Source organism: Myotis lucifugus, unplaced genomic scaffold (genome assembly GCF_000147115.1).
Source record: "Myotis lucifugus unplaced genomic scaffold, Myoluc2.0 scaffold_91, whole genome shotgun sequence".
Lineage (NCBI taxonomy): Eukaryota > Metazoa > Chordata > Mammalia > Chiroptera > Vespertilionidae > Myotis > Myotis lucifugus.
The window spans coordinates 3,372,185-3,397,351 of NW_005871139.1; the positions used below are offsets into that span (position 1 = coordinate 3,372,185).

At 46.6% G+C, this 25,167-nt stretch overlaps 1 protein-coding gene and 1 pseudogene across 1 annotated transcript; one reads left to right on the forward strand and one right to left on the reverse strand.

Moving 5' to 3' along the window:
* Positions 1-6,707: 6,707 nt before the first annotated feature.
* FAM186B (family with sequence similarity 186 member B) lies at positions 6,708-24,410 on the reverse strand. Its single transcript, XM_014458142.2, has 8 exons — positions 24,315-24,410; positions 23,220-23,445; positions 17,740-17,922; positions 13,793-15,401; positions 13,117-13,309; positions 11,183-11,361; positions 10,259-10,444; positions 6,708-6,852 (listed from the first exon to the last, which is right to left on the reverse strand). Exons 1-8 carry the CDS (start codon positions 24,408-24,410, stop codon positions 6,708-6,710), a joined length of 2,817 nt encoding a protein of 938 aa, XP_014313628.2.
* LOC102443317 lies at positions 19,783-21,195 on the forward strand (annotated as a pseudogene).
* Positions 24,411-25,167: the final 757 nt, after the last annotated feature.

Here is a 25,167-nt window from a genome sequence, read left to right on the forward strand (position 1 = left end):
CCTGACATGACCTATTTTAATTGTAACCCCTACATTCTGGTACCTTACCCCTCTTTTGGAATTTCTGTTCCTCCATGGCATCTTTTATCATCTGACATACTGTGTATTGTACTGTTTTTTTGTTTATTGTTTGTTTCTCCCCAATTAAATATGCGTTCCATAAAAACACTTAAAAAGGACAAATATTTTCATCAAATCTGTATCCCTAACATCTAGAACAGTGGCTAGTATTAGGTGCCCAATAGATATTTGTTGAATGAATGAATGAATGAGGACATTATACATGCTTGAGAAAGTCTATAGGAAGTGCCTCCTGGTGGAGTTCCTAAAAAACAGTTGCCTGGCCTAGCCGGTTTGGCTCAGTGGATAGAGCATCAGCCTGCGAACTGAAAGTCCCAGATTCAGTTCCAGTCAAGGGCACATGCCCGGGTTGTGGGCTCTATCCCCAATGGGGGACTTGCAGTAGGCAGCCGATCCATGATTCTCTCTCATCATGGATGTTTCTATCTCTCTCTCCCTCTTCCTTCCTCTCTGAAATCAATAAAAATATATTTAAAAAAACAAAAAACAGTTGCCTGAAAAATCATTTGCAAGGACATCTCTGACCTGCAGAGCCGAGGACCCTGCTGAGAGTGGGTGGTCAAGTGAGGAGGAAGTGGCCCTTAGCTGCGGGAGGGAAGACTCCAGCCACCAAGAACTGTCTGCAGGATCCAGATGTCCAAAGGATGGGTCAGGAATCCCTTGTCTCTTTCCCCTACAGTTATCATACTTGCTCTCCACGCTCAATCACCTTCTCAGGTGAACCCCACCCAGCTTCAGTTGTGTCCATCTTTCAGCAATTCCCATACTTATAATTCAGCCCTCTCCTTATCCAGGCCAGCTCAATCCCTTTGCTGCCCCCTTGTGGCTCCTGCAGTAAAGGAACTCTCCCAGAAAGTCTGAGGTGACAAGGGACCTACATAAGGACTCTTAGAACAGGGATGTGGGAGAGGAAATCTGAATCAACTTGACACCATGGCATCTCTGAATTATTGATAGCTGCCTTCCCTCACAGGCATTGCCACCAATAGCAATTAAAATCTCTCAACCGAACTCTGATAGGTATGCCAGCTGGACTCGGGCTTTAGTTGTTCTGGGCTGGTCACCTTTGGGGGAAAAATTTGGGACAGCCAATCACAGGGCCTACTACCTTGAGGAGCATTTAGGCCAATTGACTAATATATCCAGCCTCCACCTACTCTGTTTCCTACCAACTCACAGCCAATAAATAGTCTTTGAGGGTGATGCAGTCACCAGCCAGCTCAGGACTAGGTATGTATAAAGAGATGAGGAGTTAGGTATGACACAAGAGGGAGGGCTGGGCACTGTGGAGAACTGGAGAGCTATGCCCTGTAAGAAACTGCTCAGCTGCGCCACTGCTCAGTTCTGCCGGTGTGCAGCCCCAGCGGTCCAGGGGTTCCCAAAGGTGAGGATGGCGTCGGTGAAGAATGAAGGACAAGGAGACAGCGTTCAGATGATCAGCATAGCCAGGTTCTCTCTTTATTCTCCTGTTACATCTGTATTTATACCATTTGATCCTATAAGCATGCCTCTATAGTCACATCATGGTACGTTTTGGGTCCTCCCTTGACCTCCTACAGTTCCTTGTTTCATGTCCATAGTTTCTTATCTGACTTTTGCCATCTAGTTCTGTTGATTTTAATCCTATCCATTCTATTCCAAAGGTTAGGGCTAGTTTGTTATCTCCATTCCAAGGTCACTACTCTACTGTTCTGTTAAGCTACAAGGAAGTAACTGAAGGAGATTATCCTAAGTAAACATTATGTAGCTTAAGCGTGATCATAGTTAAGGTGATTAACTACCCGCCTGGCACTTAGTTAAGGGGTTTTACTGATTTAGTCCCTTCCTTAGTCCTGTTAATCCCTAACTCCAGGGAAAAATCTCCACCTGAGGAAACAACCTTTCTCGGGGAGGTGGCCCTGGTTAGAACACATACCGCTAAGAAGGGGAAGCAAACATATTAAGAACAGTATGCCAGGTCCCTTGAAACATATGCTGTGCAGATGTTTCTTCCCTGCAGCAACTATGTCAAGCAGCAAGGATGGACTGGCTTCTGGCACAGTTCTATCCAGTTGTTTTTGCAGGTAACAGAAACCTATCTAAGCTAATATCAGCCCCAAACAGGGGAATGTCCTAGAATGCTCCTGGGTTATATTGTGGACTTATAAGACAGGGATACAGCCCTAACCAGTTTGGCTCAGTGGATACAGCATCGGCCTGTGGACTGAAGGGTCCCAGGTTCGATTCCGGTCAAGGGCATGTACCTTGGTTGTGGGCACATCCCCAGTGGGGATTGTGCAGGAGGCAGCTAAATCAATGTTTCTAACTCTCTATCTCTCTTCCTCTCCCTTCCTCTCTGTAAAAAAATCAATAAAATATATATTTTTTAAAAAGACAGGGATACAGATGGACCTCAGTAACCATCTGGCTGGCACAGTTTCCAATTAAGAGACTGCTTTGTTAATTATTTCTCTGTAATTTTTTTTTCTTTCTGGCTACTTTCAAGGTATTTTCTTATCTTTGTTTTTAGTACTTTGACTATGATATGCTTAGGTGTGTGTGGTTTTTTTTGTGTTTATCCTGTTCGGTGTTCTCTGAGCTTCATGGATCGGTGATTTGTTGTCTTTCATTAATTTGGGAAATTCTCAGTGATTATCTCTAGACATTTCTTCTGCCCCATTTTCTCTCCCTTCTTCTTCTGGGACTTCAATTACACACATGTTAGACCATTTATCATTGTCAGATACATTTTGCTTAGTTTTGGATTTGCATGATTGTTTGCTTGCTTTTACTCTTTGTGTTATAGTTTAATTTCTATTGATCTAGCTTAAAGTTATAGATTTTTTTCTTCTGCTTTTGTCCAGTTTGCTGATAAAACTGTTCAAGGAATCCATCTCTATATTAAGGTTTTCACTTGTAGCTTTCTATTTTTCCATTTCATTTTTACAATTTCCTACTCCCTGTTCACACATATTGTCCATATTTTCCACTAGTCTAGATCCTTTAATGTATTAAATACTAGAGGCCTGGTGCACAAAAATTTGTGCACTCGGGGAGGTCCCTCAGCCAGGCCTATGCCCTCTTGCAGTCTGGGACCCCTCGGGGGATGACCACCTGCTGGCTTAGGCCCACTTCCTGGGGGATTGGGCCTAAGCTGGCAGTCAGATACCCCTCTGGCAGCCCAGGAGCCCTCGGGGGATGTCCACTTGCCAGTGGGGAGCAGGCCTAAGCTTCAGTCGGACATCCTTAGTACTGCTGAGGAGGCGGGAGAGGCTCCCACCACCACCGCTGTACTGGCAGCCGTCAGCCTGGCTTGTGGCTGAGCAGATCTCCCCCTGAGGGAGCGCACTGACCACCAGGGGGCATCTCCTGCATTGAGCATCTGTCCCCTGGTGGTCAGTGTGTGTCATAGTGACCAGTCATTCCCAGTTGTTCTGCTGTTAGGGTCAGTTTGCATATTACCCTTTTATTATATAGGATAGAGGCCTGGTGCACAGGTGGGGGCCGGCTGGTTTGCCCTGAAGGGTGTCCCGGATCAGGGTGGGGGTCCTGCTGCGGTGCCTGGCTAGCCTGGGTGAGGAGCTGAGGGCCGTTTTCAGGCTGGCCACACCTCCTTCAGGGTGGGGGTCCCCTCTGGAGTGCCTGGCCAGCCTGGGTGCGGGGCTGAGAGCCGTTTTCAGGCTGGCCACACCCCCTTCAGGGAGGGGGGTCCTGCTGGGGTGCCTGGCCAGTCTGGGTGAGGGGCTGATGGCTGTTTGCAGGCTGGCCAAGGCCCCCAGTGGGGACCCTCACCCATGAGGGTCTGGCCATCCTGGGTTAGTGGCTGATGGCTGTTTGCAGGCTGGCCAAGCCCCCCAGCGGGGACCCTCACCCCATGAGGGTATGGCCATCCTGGGTGAGTGGCTGATGGCTGTTTGCAGGCTGGCCATGGCCCCCAGCCACCCAAGCTCCCAGTGGAGGCTGGCTGGAAGCAGGTATCTGGGATTTATTTATCTTCTGTAATTGAAACTTTGTTGCCTTGAGCGGAGGCCACAGCCAGCCAGGGCAGGCGGGAAGCTTGGCTTCCTCCATCGCTGGGGCAACCAAACCTCCTGCTTGGTCCAGCTCCGTGGCTGCCGGCCGCCATCTTGGTTGGGTTAATTTGCATATAATCACTCTAATTGGCTGGTGGGCGTGGCTTGGGGCATAGCGGAGGTGCAGTCAATTTGCATGTTTCTCTTTTATTAGATTAGATAGCTATTTAAAAGTCCCCAATTGATAGTTACATCTAAGTCATGCTCATATTCTCTTTTTGAGATGACTCCTCCATTCATGGAGTCATGCTCATCCTTTTTCTAATTTTTTCCAAGTTGCCTCCCCAGTACATAGGACACACCAGACTCCACATGGCTTTCCTCCCCCAGCCTCTTTGGCTGGATTGTTTACAAAAGTTTTGATTCCTTCCACTTCATCCAGGTCTCCTTGAAGATCACAGTGAGGGCTAAAGTAGACCTGTCCCTCATGTACCTTCCACATTAATGTTAGTTTCTCATCTTTGGAGGTTCCAAGATAAGCAGAGCTATGGCCAACCCCAAATCTGGCTTGAAGAACTATGCCAAAAAATATTCCTTTCTATGCCCTGGGTTTCCTGAGCTTTTCTGAGGGTGGAGGCATACCAAATATATAAACTTTGCTCTGGAAAAAAAATGAGGCACATATATAAACTCAAGAACCTCATTGCTAGAAAAGCACTATATATATCTATATATCTCCTTGGTTTTCAACCCTCTTGGCTTCACAGCTTAAACCATCCAGGCCTTCTTGGCTTTTAAGGAGATGAATTGTTGGCAAAGCAGGAGAAGAACCTATCAGATACTGTGCTTGTTTGACAGAGAGCTTGCTAGAGGACATGCAGAAAGCCAAAGTCCATCATCACCAGAGCAAGTTTAGCCACTAAGCTACTTAAGCACAGTTCCAAGAGCATATGAAACATGTAAAAATGTTACTGTGGTTTTTTTAAAAAAAGTTACTGGTTTCAAAATACAAAATATATTTAAAATATGTATATATAATTAAGTGTTTAGAAAACATAGAATTGCCAGTTTCATTACACTGTCAAATTTAATATTCAAAATATTCTTATTACATTTATTAAACATGTTAGATTTTATATCTATGTTGAAAAGTCACAGCCAACTACACATTAAAAACACTTACTCATAGCCAGTTAATTTCCAAAGCAGAGTTATAAAAAAAATTCTTTCAAATTATTTCAAACCATACATTGAGCATGAGGCCATTTTAATGTTGGATACAATTGGTGTGAGGCCTCCAAAAAAGAATAAGTCTAGAGCAGTAAAGGCGAACCTTTTGAGCTCAGCGTGTCAGCATTTTGAAAAAGCCTAACTTAACTCTGGTGCCGTGTCACATATAGAAATTTTTTGATATTTGCAACCATAGTAAAACAAAGACATACTTTTGATATTTATTTTATATATTTAAATGCCATTTAACAAAAAAAAATCAACCAAAAAATGAGTTCGCGTATCATAGGTTCGCCATCACTGGTCTAGAACCTGAAAAGCTAGAAAGGGCCCTTTGCTGCCACAGCTGTACTGTGTGACCTGCATCAGAATGCCTCTTACCTTCCTCCCCGCCACCCCTCCACCCTGTCCCCCGCCCCCAACTAGGCTTTCCTTGCAATAATGTTAAGCTGTGGCTCAGAAATCAAATCCTACTCAAGCATCATTCAAGAGCCAGTGGTTCATATCCTTTTCTTTCTTCCAGACTCTCAACCTTAAGCTGGAAGCAAAAATGGCACCATTCCTGAGAAACAGAATCACTGGATTGCAGGTTCTCTAAGGATAGAGTCACTTCCCAGTTAAGGTTTTATTATGCCTAGTCCCTGGGCTGGGGCTGGCTGGGGGAGTAGAGAAGGAGGGGGAGAGTGGAGGCCCAGTGAGAGCTGAGACAGATGGCCGTGTGCTAGGAACAGTGAGGGTGGGACAGTGCTCTTTAGCTGAATGAACTAAGGAAAGTAGTGTCTTAACTGAACAGACAGACAGTTGCCAGAGATGGCCTCCTTAGCCCACACCATCTAGATGTGGAACCTCCATATCTCCATTTCTGCCACTGTTGCCATCACTCTTGAGACTCACTTTGCCTCCCATACAGTGACACTTGGCTCTGACTTGCATGCGATATTTCCTTTTGTTTTTATCCTTTGTGCTTTCATGCTAATCATCAGTATTTCAGTTATTTATTTGTCCATGTCTTTGATTAATTTAAGAGTTCCTCACCCCTACTGCGTGCCAGGCACTAATCATGGCCATCTCAGCCTCCTGGCTCCCGAAAGACAGAGACAACACTTGGGGAATCTTCTCTGTTTGGTGTCCAGGTCAGTGGCCAGGTGGTCATGGACCTGGTTTCAAACATCAGTGGGGAAGATGTAGGTTTCAGCAATGAGACAGAAAAATTTAAAAATAAACATAGCACTATTTTATTAAAATATACAGTTTGGGGAGTGGAGGAGGAAAGTAGAATTTCTCAAAGTTCTAGGACTACTTAGCAACATCCCTGGTGTTTGTTGAAAAAACACCAGCTGGGAACCTGAATTCGTGACAAGCTGCCATGTGATTGTAGTCACCCTAAAGTTTGGGAATCACTGGCTACGGGATGGAGTGGGGACTGTGATTGTCTCGATCCTTCTGGCTTTTCAGGGTTCCAGGGAGGGACTCGCTTGACTTTTTATGAACAAGTTCAGCAGACTCATTTGAAAGCTCCAGGTGTTCCTTTCTGTGGGTGGCCGAGACACTGAAAGAGTTAATACAGTTACAGGTCAGGGAGCAGCAGACAAGGCCCAAGAGCTTCCCGGGTCTTCTCTGGGAGACGAGTGCAGGGCTGGGCCCAGACGTGGCCTGCACATGGAGCTGCCTAACACACATTGCTGCCACATTCCAGGGGCTCTGCTTCTCTTCTTGTGAGTCTGCCTCTTGTCTCACATCACGGAATACTTCCCTTTTCCCTCCCCTTACACTTCCCTGCTTCTTCCTACCCATCTCCATCGCCATCTAATCTCCTTCCCAGAAACCAAGTGATCAGCCCTCTATCTGCAGCATGTTGGATATCTGTGTGAATTTGCACTTGCTGCATCTCGGTGCACACATGTGAACCACTGTGAACTTCAGCTGTGCAGGAATAGGCCCTGAGCAAGGAAAGGCAGTCAGAGTGAAGGCTAGGATTCTTCTCCATCTGCAGACAGCGTGTGGTATATACAGGCATGTTGCCGTCTTACCTGTCAGAGAGAGCCCAGGGGAGATGCTTGTGAGGCAAAGCAGGAAATGATCTTGAAGGAGGGGTCTAGTGTTTTTTGAGGGACATGGTCTTCCTAGTGTCCCAAATCCCAGAGGGAAGATGAAGAGCCCTTCCCCACAGGCTGAGAGGACACCTCAGCAGGCCTGAAATGAGGCAGGCTGTCAATGCCAGGCAGATTAGGAAAATGGAGCAGTCAGCATGAGGTCAGTGGTCCTAGTTATGAAGCTAGACAGGGCTGTGAACCGGACAGCACAGCCAGGGAAGCTGGTGAGGTCAGCAGGACCACCAAGACGTGAATGACCTGGAACCACAGCAGGCAGACTTGAGGATTCATGGTGGGCCAGGAGCACATGGCCAAAGAGAAGGTGCACTTTGGGGAGTGGAAGCAGTGTGTGTCCCCAGAGGGGCACACAGAGTACTCACAAAGAAAGCAGCATGACCACTCCCTCCACTCCCCCCCCTGCTCCCCCCCCCCCCCCCCACACACACAGGCAGCAGTAGCCTGGGCAGCAGCATAGAACTTCTGTTGAAGAGTGGCAGGTCCTCATAGCACAATAACAGGATCCCAAGACAATGTAGGGAGCCCCCACACTGAAAGGTTAAGGACCAGCCTGACACTCAGGTAGGTGGTGCCAACCTGGGATGTGGATAAAGAAGACCAAAGAAGCAGGGCTTTGCCTGTACACCTGGTAGTGAGAGAAAGTGAATAAACTTGTATAGAGTTGGAAAAAGGGGAAGAAAATTGTATTCACCTAAATTCCCCTAGAAACGGAAAGCTGTCTTTGCTGGGAACAATATTTTGATAAGTGCTTAAGCCTGAAACTGAGATCCCAGGGGAGGCCTGGGTGTGGGCGGGAACAGCTTTGCATGAGACAGGAAGGAGTTTTTGAATTCTGCATATTATACCAAAGAGAGAGGGGGAGAAAAGAGGCTGCTGTTTGGTGTTGTTCACTGTGAATCCCTTTCCACATCACTCCCTAAAATTTTCCAAAAGTTACTAACATCATTAAATGCCTGGGGTCAAATAGAGTATGCACCCTTGATATTTATGTGCACAAATAGGGTGTGCCAAAAATATATACACACACTTTGAGTAATTATAAAGGCAGTGTTTATTAAAATACATTTCATTTTCAAAACTGAGCTATCAGCTGTTAAAGTGTGTATACATTTTTGTGTGGCACCCTGCATTTATGTGTGTGAGAACAACAAAGGGATTGGGAGCCTCCGATTCAAACAGATGCCAAGTAGAGCCCAGACACTGGCAGGGATGTAGAGGGAGAAGAGAAGAGACACCACCATGGGGCCACCTTAAGCAAGTTTAGCCAAATCTCAGGGGGGTGGGGCCTCATTTGACTTCTGGATTACTTCATTCTGCCACAGTGTTGTTTTGGTTGTTCTCAATTGTGTGTGCTACATCCAAATTAACTCACAATAACAATCACACACACACACACACACACACACACACACACACACACACACGCCTTGGAAACTCTCCAGAAGTTGTATCTATGTACGAGGTGGGTTATAATGCTAATGTCCAGTTGGGACTCTCAGGCCCACTTCAGAGTGGAAGCCTAGCCAAGGATCAGCCTTCTTTGATGCTGCCATGCTACCCTGTCTTACCTGAGTCCCTGTCTGGAAGATGGCAGCAGCACCAGCATGTTACAGCTCTTAGTCTGGTTATGTCTAGACTGGCAGACATCAGTGCCCTATCCCTGTCATAGATCTTTTGTTCTTTGTTTGCTTTTTTAATCCTCACCCGAGGATATGTTTATTGATTTTTAGAGAGAGAGAAAGGGAGAGAGGAGAGAGAGAAACATCGATTGGTTGCCTCCTGTATACGCCCTGCACAGGGATCAAATCCACAACCTTTTCTGGTGTCAGGATGATGCTCCAACCAACTGAGACACCTGGCCAGGGCCCTGTCAAAGATCTTTAATTGGGGCAGGGCCAGGGCCACAGGAAGCAGCTGGGATTGGCCATCTATTTTTTATTATTTATTTATTTAATTTGCGGGGGGGGGGGGGTTGGGGGGGGGTTGGTCATCTAGAAAGGCTACTTGAGCCCTGGCCTAGTAGCTCAGTTGGTTGGAATGCCATCCCTATTTGCTAAAGTTGTGGGTTCCATTCCCTGTCAGGGCACATACAAGATTCAACCAATGAATGCATAAATAAGTGGAACAATAAATTGATGTCTCTCTCTCTCTTTCTTTCTCTTTCTTTCTCTCTCTCTCTCTCTCCCCCCTCTCTCTTCCTTCCTCTCTCTCTAAAAATCAATCAATCAATTACAAAAAAGTGAGAAAGGCTGCTTAAAGAGCTTTAGGTCTTCAATAGTGACATCTTCAAGCCAAGAGAGGCAAAGGAGAGTTGAATCTTCCTAACCAGAAAAGCTGATTGTTGGCCTGCTAAATCCTGCCTCCCTCCCCTCAGCTGCTCTTCCCAGGGACAGTCCTTGAAGGCCTTAAGGAAATGACAATGCCAAAGACAGGCCCAGGCCCAAATCTCAGGTTTACCATGTGATTCTTGGTCTCCCTCATCCATCCATTCTGCATCTGACTCTCTTTGAAAACAACCCCCAGTCCTAGGGTGAGCTACAGCTCTTGAGCAATTCATGGGCAGCCCAGGAAACAAGTAGAAGGAAAGACTTCTGGAGTGATCTTCTGAGACGCCATGGAGAGTCCCTTGAGAAAACTAGATTGGTATTGGCGTGGGGACCCAAGCTGATGGCTCATGAGGCAGGCAAGCTTGGCTGTCTGATGTGACATGATAAACTAGGTCATTGTTAATGTTTGGAAAGAGACATCTTGGGTCAATGGATAGAGACAGTGTGTACTCTTGCCCCCACCCTTGATGTGCAGATCTTCCTGAATCCAGATTAACCACCCAGCCTTGCCCCGTACCAGGCCTTGAGGGACATCAAGCTTTTATGGTAGGAGGAATGCACATCCAATGCCAATAGCCGGGGAACATCTGGGCATCCCCCTAGCTGGTCCCAGGACAGGCTGACAGGGGTCTTCTTTACTATTGGGTGACTGGAGGAGGCCACATCAGTCTTCCAAACAGTCTCCATCTGGTTCCTCCGTGGGCTGGGGGTGGAAAGTGTAAAAAAGAGACAAAGAGTTAGACATACAGAGAGAAAGATTGAGAAGCAACAGCTCTCCAGGGCCACAGGCTCAAGACACTTCTTCCCTTCCCAAATAGTTGTCACTTCCCTCCTCGTTACCTCTCTTCCCCTTAACTCTGTGTCAGTTCCCTGGGGCTTCTTTGGCTGAGGAGTGGCTGGAAGAGGTCCCTGTCCTTCCACCCCCCCCACCCCCCCACCTCCGGCAGGCACATGTCCTGGAGCTGAAGCCCTGAACTGGCCATACTAGGTGTAGATGTGGGTCTTGTTGGCTGCCCAGAGACTCACAGCATCTCTTTTTGAGCTCAGGGGGTGGGGGAGAGGGGCGGCGGGGGTGGGGGGGTCACAAGGTGGGAATGATCAGGCTTGTTTATATTGGATGAACCAATGGCAGGTGCTGGGCCAATGCTCAGGGTAGAAATGGTTGTAAGTTCTCAGCTGTGGGTCCTCGGAATCTTTCTATTGCATAGTTTGAAACATATTTGGTTAGGCTGGTCCCTGAAACCCACACTCCACTCCCACCCCCCACACTCGCTCACCCCCCACCGTTTGAGCCAAAGGCCTGAGCTGAGCAGGGCAGCTGAGAAGACAGGTGCCTTGCAATTCATGGGGTGAGCTTTGCCAGCCTCCCCAGGCTGGCCACTCCTGCTCCCTGCCTCCACACCCATCCAGCTGGCTGTGCCCTTGGTTTCCCTGCACCTACCGGGCCATCCGCAGAGGCATACATTTCTGGTTCTTGGATGGAAGATGCTCTGGGGGCTGCTTGCAGAAGGGGCTGCTAGAGTGGACACGCCGGAGTAAGGAGGGGGGCGGCTTGCTTTTCCTTGAATTTGGGGAGGTGACCACAGGGGTGTGCAGATGAATGTTCCATTCCAGCTTGAGCTAGAGAAACCAGCAGAGAGGCATCAGGAGACAGGAATTCATTCCCTCTCTAAGATAGGAGCGGCATTGCCTAACTCAGGGCTGAGCAGAGAGGGATGAGACCCAGGGAAGGCCTCTAAATAGAAGCCCCTGGGACCCCAATGTATCAACTTTCCTAGAAATTACTTGAATTCTTATTTGCTAGATTAGTTCCTGTTATTTCCTTTGCTGTGGAGAATCTGAACAATGAGTAAAACAGTGAGAAAACACACACACACACACACACACACACACACACACACACACACACACACACACAAAGGAAGCCAGAGCAGCTGGAACTCCTGAGGCACTTGCAGGGTTAGTGACATGGGACCAGGCTGCGCCTGGATGCTCCGGGGAACTTTTCATCCAGCCCCGACCCAGGCACTGGGCAAGGAGCTGGGGGATTCCTCACAATCACCAAAAGAAGTCATATGGTCCCTTTCCTCTCGACTTTAAAACCAATTTAGTAATTAAGATACTTACAGGACATGATTGGGACTAGTATAAGATGCTAGGAAACTGAGTTGGGAGATAACCTCCATGGCCAAAGGTCTTCCAGCTGCCTGCTGCTGGCACTTACACAGAGTCCCTCAGCACACTGCCTCCCCCAGACTGAGGCCACTGCTTTCCGGACTCAGGGGCTTACCTCCTGGCCCAACCCTAGGGGAGATCCCAGCAGGTTTTGAGTCACTGCTATGGGATTCTTCAATCCCTCCAAGCCCTGGTCTAGCCCCTTGGGGACCATGTCAGCTGCCCCAGTAAGAGGGAAGGAGTAAAAGAAGCTCACGCCAGCCTTCAGAGAGTAAAGATGGGTCAAACCCAAAGGATTGGGACTCAAAATGACTTTAGACTCTCAATAGCAACACCAAAACCTAGAAGGCAATGAGCAGTGTCTTCAAAATCATGAGGGAAAATGAATTCTAACCTAGACTTCCATATTAAGGCAAACTGTTGATTCAGAATGAGGGTAGAGCCTGGCTGGCATGGCTCAATAGTTGAGCATTGACCTATGAACCAGGAGGTCATGGTTCCATTCCCAGTCAGGGCATATGCCCAGGTTGTGGGCTCCAGCCCCAGTGTGGGGCATGCAGGAGGCAGCCGATCAATGATTCTCTCTCATCATTGATGTTTCTGTCTCTCTCTCCCTCTCCCTCTTTGAAATCAATAAAAATGTATATTTTTTTTAAAGAATGAGGGCAGATACTAACTAAAGATGTTTTCAGACAACCAGGGACTCAGTGATTTCACCTGCCAGGCACCCTTGGTCAGGAAGTGACTGGAGGAGGTACTGCAGGAAAGAGAGACCTAGAAAGCAACAGAGCTGTTCCCAGAGAGAAGCAAAGCAAGTCTCCAGCACGATGGGAAAGACAGTGGTGACCAGGTCTGGAGAACTCATAGGATCAGGGCAGAGAGACCCACAGGGAGGGAGAAACAGAGTTGGAACTTCGGGGTCCAGCTACCTCACCCACCTCCAGAAGAGTCTTTCTTCTGTGATTATCTTTGAAAGTCCCACTCTGTTCTGTTGCCCTCCCCATATATGGAGATTGGAATGTGCCCTTCCTTACACTCCTGCCTTCACCTCTTCCTGGTTCAGAGGCTTTGACCTGTTCTCGTATTTATCATCTGCCCTTCTTGCCTCCAGTCACCCCCACATTCCTACTGGCCCATTTCCTGGCCCCATCCCTACTGTCTGTGCTGACCCCAGAGAAGGTCACCAGGCAGGAGACCCACCTTGGGGAACATGGTTGCCATGCTGCTCAGGCACTCTCGGCGCTTCTTCTCCAGGTCCTTCTGCTTGTCCGTCCAGGCCTTCAGGCGCAGGTCCTGCAGGTGGTCGATATTCTCCAGGAAGACGTAGAGACTCTGGGCCTTGTAGGTAGCCCCGGTTTCCCGCATGGCTTGTATGTGGCTGATCACTTCTTGTCTGGAGAGAAAGGGAAGTCATTTAGTGGGTTAAGGGGCCTACTTTCCCCCCCAAATCTGTTCATCGGAGATGACTCCACATTTGTAATTCCTGGGAGCAGGAAGAGAAGCAGAAGTTGGGAAGGCAGCGAGGAGAGAAGTGGGAGGCGTTGTCAGGTGAGGAGCCTTGGGGCTGGGCTGGAAATAAGAAAGTAAAGCACATGAGGGAGCATATCAATTGTGTTATGGACAGTGGTGTGGGGCAGGAAGAGAGAAAGAAAGAAGGAAGTGGGCTTAGAGACAAAGCCCACTACAGGGAGAATGGTGTGTAAATACCCTACCTCCCACTCCTTCTGGGTTGCTCAGGGCTTCAGGGGGACTTTTTCCAGGTCTGGGGTTCCCCCCCTTTCCCATGTTCCTCCTTAACCCTTGAATGAGTTTTAGTTGTGCCCACACACCACAGTGGGTGTGGGTGGGTGCTGGGTAGGTGCCAGGGAGAACCTACCGGAGGCTCTGGAAGCATCTGTAGATGATATATTTATGGCACAGGCTCTGCAGCCTGAGCTCGGTCAGTTCCATGGTGGTAGTGGTGAGCTTCAGTGCCTCGCTGCACAGGGGGTTGGGCAGCCCCTGCTTAGCATTCTCACTCAGGAGCTGCAGGTTTTTCCTCTGGGCCTCCACATCCATGTGGTATTCCTTGTTTAGAGTCACGGAGGATATATGCAAAGGGGTCTGGGTCACCTTTCTGATGGATGTCCCTGTGCCAGGAACAGAGGCTGATTTCTTGATCTTTGTGGGAACCCGATGGGTCCATGATTTCAGGGTTAACTCGGGTGAACTCTTGACCCTCTGATATCCTGGAGCAGGCTTCCAGGTATTAGGGGACCTGGGCAAGTGTGGCCTCCTGCCTTGGCCAGCAGATTGGGTTCGGCTTGGGGGAGGGGGCGGTGATGCCTTCTCCAAGTCCCTCCATCGATTGGTGGTCACGAAGATCATCTCCTCATCCTTGCCTGGCTGCTCCAGCTCTCTCCGAGGGCCCCCTTCCCCCTTTTCCAGCTGGACCAATCTCTCCTGCTGCTCCTTTGCCGCTTCCTGCACCGCCCACTGCCGCAGCTTCTCCTGGTGCTCCTGTTCCAGCAGGGCCCACTTCTGCTGCCGCTGCAGCCATAGCTCCTCCTCCTCCAGCCACTGCTGCCTCCGCCTCTCCCAGCTGAGTTCCTCTTCCCAGTGCTCCCCCTTGCTCTCCAAGGCCACCGTCCTAGAGCTCTCTAGAGACAGCTGCTCCCTAACATGGGACTTAATTTGGAGTCCTTCTTTCTCCTGGGCTGCTTCCTGGAAGAAGTCCTTCTGGTCTTTAACTTTGTGGTCTGGGCTCTCTGCCAACATTATTTCCCATTTCTTGTGATCCACTGAGGATGGAAACACAGGCTGAAGACTTTCAGCATCCCTGCTGCTGTATGCATCTGCAATCCTCGAGTGCACAGTCATGAGGGAAAGTGGCTGACATGCTAAAGACCTAGTACCACTTTCCCCAGCACTGGCCCTGGGACTTGGGGAAAGTGGTGAAAATAACGGCTCCTCCATGGCTGATTCTTTCTTCGGGAGAGCCTCTTTCTCAAGTGGGCCCAGAGTGTCAGCTTGACCTTTAGCAGACTGAGCATTCTTCAGCTGAAACTCTAAGTCATGCTTTATCAGGAGAAGGTCATGACACTTTCCCCCTAGAGTTTCTACCTGGCTTAATAGGGCATCCCTCTTATTCTCAAGGATTTGGAGGGAGTTCTGGAAGTCCAGCCTCTGGCTGCTGAGTTCTTTGGTCATCTCTATTTTCAGTTGCCTGTATTTGGTCTCCAGGCTCCTGTTCTCATTGTCCTGGAGGATCAAGGCCCTGTTGAGGTTCTCCACCACAGCAGACATGTACCTGATGGCCCTGACTTCTCCCTGGTTGAACATGGTGGAGTCCAGGAGCTCCTGCAGCATGGACCTCACCTCAGAAACCTTCGCACAGGTAGTATTCTTGTCCTGGAGCATCTGTTCTGGGCTCAGTGGCTGAGGGCAGGATGTCGATTTTTGTAGGTTTTGTTTCTGCCAGCCTTGCCAGAATGTATGTTTGGACACTAGAAGAAGTAGAGAACAAAGGCAAAAAGCTCCCATGGGTCCCAAGGATTACATTGCTTCTCCAGATGCTGCGTGGTCAAATTCCCATCTAACCCTCCTAGATCTTTGGCAAGAAAGGAGCTGGGGTTATGTGTGAGGCCAGGGGAGATATTGTTAGGAGAGATCTCTGCTGGGCTCAGAACTTGCCGAAGGCTTACCTGTCAGGGCCTGCCTACTCCATAACACTTGCAGGACCCAGAGGGGCCTGGAACAATTCAATCCAGTTTAAGTCAATTCAAAGTACTCCTGGTCCTCCATATTTTGCTGGAGTAAAGTTATTATTCCTTCTTTCTTTCTTTTTTTAATCCTCACCCAAGGATACTTTCCCATTGATTTTTAGAGAGAGTGGGAGGGTGAGAGAGAGAACATCTATGTGAGAGAGGCACATCTATTGGTTACCTCCCACATGCACCACAACCAGGTTGAGTCTTCAACCAAGATACGTGCGCTTGACCGGAATCGAACCCGGGGACCCTTCAATCCAAGGGCTGATGCTCTATCTACTGAGCCAAACTGGCCAGGGCTATTTTTCTAATCATGTTACTTCCAGCCTCAATACCTAGTTTGCCAACTATCCAAACTCTGGAAGCCTACCTGGCTCTTAGACTCCCTTTATTTCCCTTTTTTGTTATCACTGAACTGTGTTTGTAGAAAATTTATCACATGGTCCTATAACTGTTCACATGTTTGTTTGTTTTAATGACTAGTGTCTTTTTCCACTGGGGGGTTACAAACTCCTTTGATAAAAGCAGAAGACCTTCTCCCCAGGAAAACATACATAAACACAGATTGTGTACCCTGTGTTTAAACCCATTCATAGACGTCAGCTTCTCAGGGCTGGGTGATGGTCATTGTTGTATCCCCTTGGATCAACCATGTTTAGGGCTTCTGGAGTGATTATCTTACAGCATCCATTCATTTGCCGATTCAATGAATATATTGGCATAAAAACAAATTGTCTAATTTTGGATAAAGGCTAAAGGAAACATGAAAATTAAATGACATTGAAATCAAGCTAGCATCAAGCTAATACTGTCAGAGAGGTCATAAGGCCTATTGGTTCAGAGCTTGGATTCTGGAATTAGATAACTTGGTCTTGAATCCCCTCCTTACCACTTGCTTTATGTAAGTTTCCTAACTTCTCAGTGCCTCCATTTCTAAAAAATGGGAATAATCATAACATGTAATTCATATTATTTAACTTAAAGCATGGTTAGTGCCAAGCATAGTACCAGGTACCTAGTAAGTACTCAATAACTAATCCCTGAAAAGAACTGACTAAGACACAGTCTTTGCCCTCTAGGGGTTTATAATCTGGCAAGAAAATAAGTCAAGTATACAAATAACTATATTTGGAGAAAGAATATGGTAAAGATTGTAGGAGAGATTGTCTCCTCATCTACCTTTCCCTGCTTCCTTCCTCCCCCAACCATGGACCTTGCTTGATAAGGAACCTGGCCTTGAGAGTCAATGGTAAATGCTAATGTTAGCTGTTGTTTATTAAGCCCTGAGCACGTCTAAGTGTAGCGCCAGATGTCTGTACAAGAGGAACCCACAAGTGGGCAGTGTCCTCCTTGTTTTGTATGTGAGGAAAGTGAGGTTCAGAAAGATGAAGTAACTTGCCCAAAGTCACACAGCCAGAAATTGGCACGTGGGATTCAACATCAGGCCTATCTGACTGTGAAGCCTATACTTTTCAGTAAGATTCAGAAACCAGAAAACCAAAGTGTGGGGCCGGGTTTTGCCACAAGCTTTCTTTGTGGTCCCTTCTCTTCTTTGAGCTTCAGTGTTCTCATCTACAGAATGTAGGAGTTAGATCATCTCAGGCCCCTTCTAGTGCTGGTAGGAGTATAATTTCAAGGTTGAACCTTGTTGCTGAGTGACCACTTCTGGAACAGCCACAATTGAGAAGGTTCTGGAACCTCTGGCTGAGTCTCACCAGACTTTTGTCTTGAAGGCTGGGTTTGCAGTAAGAAAAGGATGTGCCTCAGGCTCTAGCTACAAACTCCAGCCTTTCTGGCCTTCTAGCCTTGTTCCCCAGAACTTGCATGAGGCCACAGCTCCAAGGAGCACCAACAGGTGATGGCTCCACGTCACTCCTTCCTCCAGCCCTGAACTCAGAACTGCTTAGCGCTCAGCTTGGGTTTCAGATCCCAACCTCTCACCACTGCCCATCCATCTCAGATAAAGCTTTTGTTTTATCTGAAAAAAATAAAAACACACCCATGGACCCTGGTGTGGGACTTCTCTCCTGAGATGGCATCTACCCCAACCAGCCCCTCTCCTCTTGGAACCTACTTTGTGCCCTTTTCTTTTGTCCTTCAATGAGAGTGGAGCAAAGGGAAATGAGAGATTCGATGCCTCCTTTGGTGGTGATGAGGGAGAGAGGTAACAATTTTTCCATCACCTCAATCCATTCGTCCAGGCCTTCCTCTTCCTTCTCACTCTGCCTGTTACTGATCTCATAGGTCAGACTGTCACCTGGAGAGGAAGTGGAAGATTTAGGCTGAGAATAATCTGTCTTCTAGGGAGCCCCAAGCAGCCCTATTGCGCAGGGGTGACAGCAGCTTTGAGGTCAAGTTGGTTTCACCTTTTACTAGCTATGTGATGTTTGGCGTGTCACTTAGTCCCCTGAGCTCCAGTATCCTTGCCTGTAAAAAGACTGGGTGAAGATTAAATAAGACAATACATGTGAAATGATCAATGTGAGGTCTGCCATGTAGAAAATATATAATAGACATTAAACAGCATTGGTGTATTATAAGGCCAGGGATGTGTCTGCCTTGTTATTGCTCTATCCCCATATTGTCTAGTCCAGGATCTGGACAATTAAGTGAATTAACTGGAGTCAACAGCCCTGCTTAGTTCTTGGGGGCAGCAGAAGAACACATGCCTAGTTGTGGGCTTGATCCCATTGTGGGGCATTCAGGAGGCAGCCGAGCAATGATTCTCTCTCCTCATTGATGTTTCTCTCTCTCTCTCTCTCTTTCTCTCTCTCTCTCTCTCTCTCTCTCTCCCTCCCTCCCTCCCTCCCTCCTTCCCTCCCTCCCTCTCTGAAATCAATAAAAATGTATTTTTTAAAAATAGTCTCAATAAATAGGGGGAGCACAGAGGATTTTAGGGAAGTGAAACTATTCTATATGATACTCTAATGGTGGATGCAAGTCACTTTTTGTCCAAACCCAAAAAATGTACACCAAGAGTAAACCATAAAGTAAACTATGGACTTTAGTTGACAATGACATATCACTGTAGCTTCATCTACTGTAAAATATTTACTGCTCTGGTGAGGAATGTTGATAATGGGGAGTGAGGAAGAGCAAGAGGTATTTTGGAAATCTCTGTACCTTCCCTTCAATTTTGCTATGAAACTAAAACTGCTCTAAAAAATAAATCTTTTTTTTTAATCTCAAAAAAATTTCAATACAGTTGCAAAATACACAATCAACAAAGATCAGTTGCATTCCTATATACTAACAATGAACTATCTGAAAAAGAAATAAAGAAAACAATCCCACTTACAGTACCATCAAAAGCAAATACTTAGGAATAAATTTAACCAAGAAGGTGAAGGATCTCTACACTGGAAACTATAAGACACTGATGAAAGAAATTGAAGAAGACATATATAAATGGAAAGATACCCCAAGTTCATGAATTGGAAAAATTGATATTATTAAAATGTCCACACTACTCCAAACCATCTGTAGATTCAATGCAATATGAATGGCATTTTTTGTAGAAGTAGAAAAAACAATTCTAAAATTTATATAGAACCACAAAAGCCCCCAAGTAGCCAAAGCTATCATGAGAAAGAAAAACAAAACATCAGCCCTGGGTAGTGTGGCTCAGTTGGATGGATGTCATCCCATGCACTGGAGGGTTGCCAGTTTGATTCCCAGTTAGGACATATGCCCAGGTTGTGGGCTTGATCTCCAGTGAGGGGCATACAGGAGACAGTTGATCGATGTTACACTCTCACATTGATGTTTCTCTCTCCCTCTCCCTTCTTCTCTCTCTAAAAATCAATAAAAATATTTTTAAAAGGAAAAACAAAACATCACACTACCTGATTTCAAACTATATTACAAAGTTATAGTAATCAAAACAGTATGGTATTGGCATAAAGACAGACACACAGACCAATGGAATAAGAACTAAGAGCCCATAAATAAACCCATGCATATACGATCAACTAACATTTGACAAGGGAGCCAAGAATACACACTGGTAGAGGACAGTCTCATTAATAAGTGGTATTGGTAAACCTAGACATTCACATACAAAAGAATGAAATTGGACCCCTATCATACCACTCACAAAAATTAACTTTAGAGTTTACTACCGAACTGCGGGCGGGCGCCATGGCGGCCTACGAGCAGGTCCAAAAGGGGCCCTTGAAGCTGAAAGGCGTCGCAGAGCTCAGCGTGACCAAGCAGAAGAAGAAAAAGAAGGACAAAGACAAAGCGAAACTCCTGGAAGCTATGGGAACGAGCAAGAAGAACGAGGAGGAGAAGCGGCGCGGCCTGGACAAGCGGACCCCGGCCCAGGCGGCCTTCGAGAAGATGCAGGAAAAGCAGCAAATGGAAAGGATCCTGAAGAAAGCCTCCAAACCCCACAAGCAAAGAGTGGAGGACTTCAACAGACACCTGGATACACTCACAGAGCACTATGACATTCCCAAAGTCAGCTGGACGAAGTAGCCTTCCCACCCAGAGTATGGGTGGCACCGAGGGGAACAGCAGGCCAGGTTGGGGTTATGTGTGGTGCCTGTGGTATTTTCTAGAAACACTCTACACACACCCTGCGTCTTCTGCTGAGACAGTGCTTTTCAAAGCAGTGTGCCCTCATTCTGGAACTTGATTAAAGTAAGACTATCCTTTTACTCTATTTTAGTTTCTCAGTAGCACATTGACGATGAAGCTTTTTAGTTCGGACTGGAAATTATTGAGAGTTTATTCAGAGGTTAAGTGGAAGTGTTTTTACACCCAAGTTGCATCTAACTCGTGTTGACAGTCCACCAGCTGTCTCTGCCTGGAGGAAACTGCCCCCAGAGGAGGAGCTGCAAGTGCAGACCCTCAGGGGGCCCTGCATGTGCTGCCCTTCCACGTTCCCTCTAGCTGGGGCTTATGCAGTTCCATCCAGGGCCTAGGGAGGCCATTCGCCTGTGGCCTTCAGACTGCCTCAGCCCAGCTGGCCAGGGAGAATAACCGCCCAAGGCAAGGATGGAATGAACGCCTTGCCCCTTTCTGAGCTGAGCTAGTGGCTGGCATGCAGCCTGTTCCCCCAATATCCCTATTCCAGACATGTCAGGTGGGTGTTGCCATGGTAGACATTGCCAGTCAAGTACCACGTTCTTTGTAATGGAACCCAGACACTGCCTCCTGCCTCACTACCTTCACCGCTGAGCTCCAGGCACAGTGTTTGTTCAGAGTTGGCACATTCATGGAACCTGTTTGGCATTCCCGGCCTAAGGACGCCTCAGGGTAATGGGACCAGGGCAGTGACCCACACAGACAGACATGGGTGCAGTCCCAGGGGAGGACCCAGGTTCCAGTACTGCAGAGCCAGTGTCTTTGAGGGCCTGCATGTCCCCCCTGCATGAGGATCGGACTGCATATGCTACTGGAAGAATATGGTCTCTATTGACATACATCTGAAAAAACAACAAATTCAGAAGAAAAAAATCTAAGTGTTGGGTTTGGGGCTGTCATATGTGAACTGCAGAATAAAGCAAAACCAGTTATTAAAAAATTAACTTTAATGGATTAGAGATTTAAATATAAAACCTGAAACCATAAAACTCCTAGAGGAAAACAGGAGAAAAGCTTCTTGATATTAGTATTGGCAATGATATTTTGGATATGACACCAAAAGCAAAGGTAACAGAAACAAAAATAAACAAGTGGGACTACATCAAACTAAAAAGTTTCTACAGTAAAAGAAATGATCAACAAAATAAAAAGGCAACCTACAGGATGGAAGAAAATATTTGCAAACCATATGTCTGATAAGGGGTTAATACCCCAAATATATAAGGAACTCATACAACTCAATAACAAAAAAATGATCCAATTTAAAAATGGGCAAAAGAGCCTGGCTGGCATGGCTCCATGGTTGAACATTGACCTATGAACCAGGAGGTCACAGTTCAATTTCCAGTCAGGGCACATGCCCGGGTTGCCGGCTTGATCCCCAGTGTGGGATGTGCAGGAGGCAGCCGATCAATGATTTTCGGCAGTTTGGTCAATTTGCATATTTGGGTTTTATTATACTATATAATAAAAGGGTAATATGTAAATTGACCTTAACGGCGGAATGACCAGAACAAGGGCTCAACCAGTCATTATGAGGTGCACTGACCACCACTAGGTCCCTCCCCTGAGCCGGCAGGCTCCGATTGCCTGATGGCCAATGGGGAACTGGGAGTGGGTGGCAGCAGGGGGCGGGGCTGGCTGCAGGCAGCCGGGGAAGATGGCCCTGATCACAGGCCAGGCCTAGGGGTCCGTACCAGCGCATGAATGTCATGCGCCGGGCCTCTAGTATAGGATAAGGAAATCCCGCCAGGCTAAGTAAAATAAGTCAGATAGAGAAAGTCAATGCTGTATGATCTCACTATGTGTGGAATCTAAAAAAGTTGAACTCATAGAAATAGAGTAAATTGGTGGTTACAAGGGACTGGGAAGTTGGTATAAATGGGAAGATGTTGGTCAAAGGGGTACAAACTTTCAATCATAAGATAAATAAGTTCTGGTGATCTAATGTACAGCATGGTGACTATAGTTAACAATACTGTATTGTATACTTGAAATTTGCCAAGAAAGTATATCTTAGCCCAGCCAGTGTAGCTTAATGGTTGAGTATTGACCTATGAACTAGGACAGTGATGGCGAACCTATGACACACGTGTCAGAGGTGACAGGTGAATTCATTTTTTGGTTGATTTTTCTTTGTTAAATGGCATTTAAATATATAAAATAAATATCAAAAATATAAATCTTTGTTTTACTATGGTTGCAAATATCAAAAAATTTCTATATGTGACACGGCACCAGAGTTAAGTTAGGGTTTTTCAAAATGCTGACAAGCCGAGCTCAAAAGGTTCGCCATCCCTGAACTAGGATGTCACAGTTCGATTTCCAGTCAGGGCATGTGCCTGGTTGTGGGCACAATCTCCGGGGGGCGGGGAGCATGCAGGAGGCAGCTGGTCAATGATTCTCTCTCATCATTGATGTTTCTATCTCTCTCCCTCTCCCTTCTGCTCTGAAATAAAAATATATTTTTTAAAAAAATAAAGTAGATCTTAAATGTTCTCGCCACATAAAAAAAGGGTAACTGTGTGATGATGAATGTGTTAAGTAACTTTATTGTCATTTCACAATATATACGTATATCACTGTACACTTTAAATTTACACAATGTTACTTGTCAATTAAACCTCAATGAAGGTGGAACATTTTTAAATAAAATAGCTAGGATGAGTAAAAATTTAGTTTCCATCTTGCTAAGAAATGAGATAACATAATGGACCTGTGACGTGGGCTTCATCACATATGGCAGCTAATGTTACATTTGTGCCAATGACGTGTTTGCCACTTTGGGGAATGAAGGTGATGTGTTGTAACATGAGTAGGAGAATGTTTCGCTGGAAAGGCACCACGAGACATCTTTAACTCCCTCCGCACCACCACCCTGCACTCCCCTCCCAGAGAATGTGGACCAACGGTGGCAAAAGCAAGAGCCTGAGCCAGCTGGCAGGCACCGGCCTGCAAACTCACCCCAGTCACCCAGCCAGTGGAGAATTTCGTATAAGTGCTTCTCTTTAGTCTTCGCATCTTTGGAGAAGGAGGCAATTTTCTCCAACAAGATGAATCTTTTCTTGCCCCTTTGCTGTATCTGGCGAGATTTTGCTTTTTCTTTTAAATCATATCCCAGTTCTTCCTGGAAGCGGTTGATGACACAATTGACATTGTCCAAGATTTCGGCGAGCTGGGAAGAGATATCCTATATGGAAGACAGAAGATTGTAGTGTTTAGAGTTGTGAACGCTGGAGCCAGATGCCATGTTCTAGCAGCGTGCTCTTAGGCAAGTCATTTAACCTCTTGGGGACTCTGGGTTGTGTGTGTGTGTGTGTGTGTGTTTTGTGGGGTTTTTTGTTTTGGTTTTTGTAAAGTGGAGATCATTATAGTACCTATGTCACAGGGTTTTTGTAAATATTAAATGAATTTGTAAAGCCCTTAAGACAGTGTCTGGCACATAAAATAAGTAGCTCTTACTACTGTAATTTTGATTATTAAGACCAGGTCAGGGAGAGAATACTAAAAATCCACAGCAAACATTTCTTCAGAATTTCAGAATTTGCTGAGGATGCCTGGACATCTCTCCTCACAAGAGGTAACAGAGTGGAGATGTTAGGCCCCAAGAAACTCAGGATCAGAGGCTCCCATAAAAAATGCACTAGAGGCTCATGAGAAGGGTGATTCCAGCCTTTGGCCATTTTACTACGAGCTTCCGGGACTCAGCATGGGGGATTCTGACAGGTCGCCAAGAACAGACCCAATCATGAATCCTGGGCCCATCTTCTTGCCTTGTTAGGACCCACCCTCTGCATCTCGGGGCCATCCTGGGGTTTCCACTGGCTATTCTCTTCCTGGGCCCTGCCCCGCCTCAAGGGGATGGTTTGACTCAGGCCTGCCCTGCACAGGCCAAGTCTAGGAGGTGGATACTCTGCATTTATCTGTCTGCAAAGCCAGATTGTCAAGGGTCCCAGGATCCCCAAGGCCCAGACCTGGAATCTTGCCAAATCTGAGATCAGTCCCCAACTGCCACATCAGACCGCAGTGGAAGGAGTACTCCCTCATCTCCGCAGTTACCTCCTGAACCCGACTTAGCTGGGCGACCTCAATCCTCGAGATGATGGCTTTCACTGATGCAGGAGTCACCAACTGTGGGGACTTGTCCTTCTCCATTTTGGACCACTTCGTCAGTAACCAAGGCGTCCTGTGTCTCCAGTACCCAAGCCTGGACACGTGATGTTGGCTGCTCTGGGGCAGCTCCTGAGTATCCTATGCCTAGCAACAGCTTCTGGTAACTGCCAGACAGCAGGTTCCAACTGACCTTCTTTTCTCCAGTGACATCATCAGTTTGATTGGAAGAATGACTCCCTGTCATCTATCTTGTAGCTTTACCTAATATATATTACTAGCTTTACCTAATATATATTAACTTCACCTATTGCTTTATATATTTTTATTGATTTCAGAGAGGAAAGGAGAGTGAGAGATAGAAACATCAATGATGAGAAAGAATCATTGATTGGCGGCACGCCCCACACTGGGGATCAAGCCTGCAACCAGGGCATATGCCCTGACCAGGAATCGAACCATGACCTCCTGGTTCATAGATCGATGCTGAACCACTGACCCACGCTGGCCAGGCCACCTGTTGCTTTAAAAAAAAATCATTAAATGTTTTGCTCCCAAACTAATGGCTAAAAATAGGAAAAAGCAATTAGGAAAAGTTCTTTTCCCAAAGAGAACTTTTAAAAAATTACAGCCAATCAGTAACTAATGGGTTAAGATTGTTTTTCTTGAAATATTAATGTTTAATGCATGTAACATTATTATATTTAAAATCGTTTTTCTTGCAGTAAAACAAACAAAATAACTAATGGGAATGTTTATATTTGCACCAGGGATTAGGGCTTAATTAGCACTTTCACTTACT

Excerpts from the sequence above, each read along its gene's own strand:
- FAM186B (XM_014458142.2), bottom strand. The coding sequence starts at position 24,410 with ATGGAGAAGGACAAGTCCCCACAGTTGGTGACTCCTGCATCAGTGAAA. Across the intron at positions 10,445-11,182 it reads ATGCCTCTGCGGATGGCCCG|CCCACGGAGGAACCAGATGG; the intron begins GTAGGTGCAGGG and ends TTCCACCCCCAG. Across the intron at positions 6,853-10,258 it reads TTGATGTCCCTCAAGGCCTG|TGTCTCGGCCACCCACAGAA; the intron begins GTACGGGGCAAG and ends TAACTCTTTCAG.